At 36.9% G+C, this 4,290-nt stretch overlaps 1 protein-coding gene across 1 annotated transcript; it reads right to left on the reverse strand.

The window, feature by feature from the left end:
• Nucleotides 1–2,850: 2,850 nt before the first annotated feature.
• Nucleotides 2,851–3,694, reverse strand: LOC138905650 (uncharacterized). Its single transcript, XM_070194173.1, has 2 exons — nucleotides 3,489–3,694; nucleotides 2,851–3,334 (listed from the first exon to the last, which is right to left on the reverse strand). The coding sequence occupies exons 1-2, from the start codon at nucleotides 3,692–3,694 to the stop codon at nucleotides 2,851–2,853; spliced, it is 690 nt and encodes a 229-aa protein (XP_070050274.1).
• Nucleotides 3,695–4,290: the final 596 nt, after the last annotated feature.

Consider the following 4,290-nt stretch of genomic DNA (forward strand, 5'->3'; position numbering starts at 1 on the left):
GGGAACTAACTCTAGTTACTTCACTTCTATGGTTCAAGTGAGTCTCTCGAATTCACTCTAATATGTTCAAACATTCAGTAGAAACTCCTCTCTCGATTAAGTCTCAACCTTACGATATGAACTAAGTTAAGCATGGTGAATATATGCAAGAATTCATAGTGGATTGATGCTTAGGAGAACCTCTTTCGATTATCCTACTAACTAGGTTTAAACATTAACTAAACTAGCATCTTTCAATTACTAACAAGAATGAATGAATTCAACCAATATGATAATGCAGAACATCACAAATTATGCCTCTTTCGATTACATAAACAAGTGAATATATATGTAATAAAAAAAACACCCAAAATGATTAATACATAAAATTAGAGTTAATATCCACAAACAATTCTCAAAACACCAAATCCATCAATCCCTAAGGAAGAATTACTCCATGGATATGGAGAAATTCATCACAATTATGTTTTAGTCAAAGAAAAATATAAAACATTCAAACTGTTGTCTTGAGTGAGGATGAATGGTGAAATCCGTGTGTTCTTGCTTCTCCTTTTTCTCCTTAGCTTCCTTAGGTCTAAATTATGTCAAAAGTCCTCAAAATACCATTTTTCTATGTATATATACCAAGTAGGGTCGGGCCCAAACAAGTACACCTTCTCCTACGCAAAAAATGTCACTTTTTCGGAGTTGAACGTGCGCGGCCGCACACCTGGAAGTGTGCCCGTGCACTTGGCCGCGCACTTTTCACACTATTATTCCCCATATGCGCAGTCAGTGCGCGGCCGCGCACTTGCCGTGCACTTTTCACCCTGATTTGTTGGGAATTTGAAAACACATAAAACATGAAAGTTGTATAACATTGAATTAGATTTCAAGCAATATATTGTGGAGTCCAAGCGGAATTCTAAACAAAACGTTATGTGCATTTATTAGACACTGCACAATATGCCTGCTCGATTCTTTGTTTCGTTCCACTATCATCCGTTGATCCCCGAACACGATCCCGACTTAATTACTTGGGCTTTTACTCAGACTTTAAAGCTCCAAATCACTTGAATTCATTCCATAATATCTACATAGCTCGAAATCACTCCTACAAGGCATAAAACACACAATTAGTGCAAAACACTAGCGATTAAAGCTCAAACTCAATTAAAGTGCAGAAAATTAAAATGTAATAATCGAGTAAAACATGAGATTATAGCCTACCATCAACACCCCACACTTAAACCATTGCTCATCCTCGAGCAATCAAACCATACTTTATATAGACACAACCTTACTAAGCAACTCTCCTAACTCATCATACCAAGAATATTTAAAATAGACTAATCACAATAGTGTAATATCTTCACCTCAAGATTTGACTCACAAGTATCATGCATTATTCATAACCCGCTCACTTACTCAACATAGAGGTCAACGACATTACCTTTCCTTTATGAATCAAGTGCCCTCACACACAATAGAGAGTATTTCCTCACACCATAGAATTTAATAACAATTAAGCATTCAAGATAGAAATAATTAGCTCACTCACAGAAATAACATTCATATGCTATAAAAGATGAACCATAGGCTTGCCCGTGGTGTACTACTTTATTAATTGAGCTCATTCAGTCAAGGATCAAGTAGGACTTTTAACTGGTTGTAATGTAGGCTGCGGGACGGGTAGGATACATTTAGATATAAGAGTGACTACACCTCCCTAAGCACTTTAATACATACACTTTAACATTCAAAACCCAACACTTATGTCAAACCATACTCCACCTTCACATCAACATACATTAACTCCCAAATTATTTAAGCACATTTACATCAAGAATCACCACTATCAAAGAATATTTTTCACAACAATATAACATATTTTTCTTTCTTTTTCAATTCAAGTGGCGCTTACTTTTTCAAAACAATGCACCTTCCTCCTTATTTCAATAGTTCCACTCAAAAGCCAAACCAACTACCCCACACTTCATCTTTTACAAAGTTCATAATAATTTCAAGTGCTCACGAGAGGTACAAGGTTCAAATAGATTGTCAATTCAAACAATTAGGTAAGGCTTGTAATGTGGTTGCCAAAGAAAATAGGGTTATAGGCTCAAAGGGGTTAACTATGATACATAACAATTAGGTGGGTAATAGAATATAACTGGCTCAACAAAAAAAATGCTTAAATCACATCCAAGACTGAACAAAACTACTATTTCGCTTTGCAAACACACGGAATAAATTCTAGACATCAAATGCAATGCACATAATACACAAACCAAACACACATAGTACATAACTCACCCAAGATTGGATTCATCAAGACACTCTAGTCAAAGCAGTTAAGCAAAGTTAAGATCATACAATTTAAGGTACTTATACAAGAGTCAAAAACTGAGCCTAAGCGTCACATTAAAGAACTCACTATTCTCAAGGCATGATCTAGTCAAAAGATATTGCTTCCTTTTCAAATCATAGCACAAGGTTTCCTACTTCTAACAAAAATAAAAACTAACTACACCTGATTCAAACAAACCCTTGGAAAAGAACCGCGGCATAAAGAAAAACCAAGGGGTAGTTAATACACTAACTACAAAATAAAATCTTTTTGTCTTTTTCTTTCGAATTTAATCCCTCAAGAAACATGTCGAATGATATCCATCGTCGGGAAAAATCAAAAAATTTAAACTTTTTATGTTTTTTTCAATTTTTTTCTATCTCTAACTACTACAATTAACAAAAACTAAAATACATATAAATACAACATACAAATATCTCCCTACCCCACACTTTAAGTTGTGGCATGTCCCCATGACAATCAATTAAAAAGCATAAGGTAAAGGAAACTTTCTAGAAATTTTAGTCGGGGTCTGAGTCGAAGTCGGGCTCCATTCCATGCGCCCGAACTAGTGCACACATCCACTTGGATAGCTTCTTCTCAGCCTTCTTGGGATACACCCCACACTTGTCTTTCTCAATCACTGGAGCCTTCTCTTTTAAACTCTTCACCTTCCACTCAACACTTGCAGTTGGCTTCTCCTTTTTCAATTTGGTTGCTACATTCATCTCAAAAGTCACAGTCTCTTCACCCACTCTAAGAATGAGTTTTCTATCATGTATATCAAGAATAGCTCTACCCGTTCCTAAAACTGGTCTTCCAAGGATGAGGGGGACCTCTTTGTTCTCCTCCATATTCACCACTATGAAATCTACAGGAAATAAAAACTTATCCACCCGCACCAAAACATCTTCTACTATCCCCTCGGGTGTTATAGTCGTTTGGTCTGCCAGCTGCAAAGATATTGGAATCGACCTTATCTCTTCAATCTCTTTCTCCAGTTTCCTGTAAAAAAGACAATGGCATTAGATTAATTGAGGCACCGGAATCACATAAAGACTTATCAAAATTTAGAGTGCCTAAAGAGCAAGGTATAGTAAAACTCCCTGGATCCCCACACTTTTGTGGGAGTTTATTTTGCAAGATAGCACTACAATACTCTGTGAGCTTGACCACTGAGGTCTCTTCTATCTTCCTTCTCTTTGTAAGGATCTCCTTAAAGAACTTTGCATAAGCTGGAATTTGTGAGAGAACATCAATGAATGGCAGGTTTACATTAACCTTTGTTAGCATGTCTAGAAATCTCTCAAACTGCTTGTCCAGCTTTTCTCTATAGAGCTTTTGAGGAAAAGGTAGAGCATGCATGTGCTTGATCCCATCATCAGTGTCCTCCCTTCTTGAAGTTTCCTCCTTTTTCTTTTTCTCAGCTCCCTTCTTGCCTTTCTACTTTTCAGTCTTTTTATCATCATCTTCAATTTTCAGCTCCTTCCCACTTTCTTTTTCAAGCGCAACTTCTTTTTGAATTGGAGTGGGATCCTTCAACACTTGTCCACTTCTTAAGGTCATAGCATTTACTATTTCTTTAGGATTCTTTTCAGTATCAACAGGCAGAGTACCTAGGATCCTCTCAGATAATACAGTTGCAATTTGTCCCACTTGTCTCTCCAAGTTACGCAAACATGTCCCAAGTTCTTTGATAGTTTCCCCATGAGCATCTAATCTTTCATCAGTCTTGACAATGAAGGATTTCATTAGATCTTCTAACCCATACTGAATTGGTTGTTGAGGATGAAACTGCGGCCTCTGCTGATTCACAAAACCATGAGCTTCTTAAAATCTGGAGTTGTTTTGTTGCCATGGATTTGCTGTACCCCCGGGAGAACTCCATGAAAAACCCGGGTTCTTCTGATCCATTGCATTGAAATTGTAGTTACCCACAGCATTAACTTCCTCCATTAAAG

The sequence above is a fragment of the Nicotiana tomentosiformis genome, chromosome 2 (genome assembly GCF_000390325.3).
Source record: "Nicotiana tomentosiformis chromosome 2, ASM39032v3, whole genome shotgun sequence".
Classification (NCBI taxonomy): Eukaryota; Viridiplantae; Streptophyta; class Magnoliopsida; order Solanales; family Solanaceae; genus Nicotiana; species Nicotiana tomentosiformis.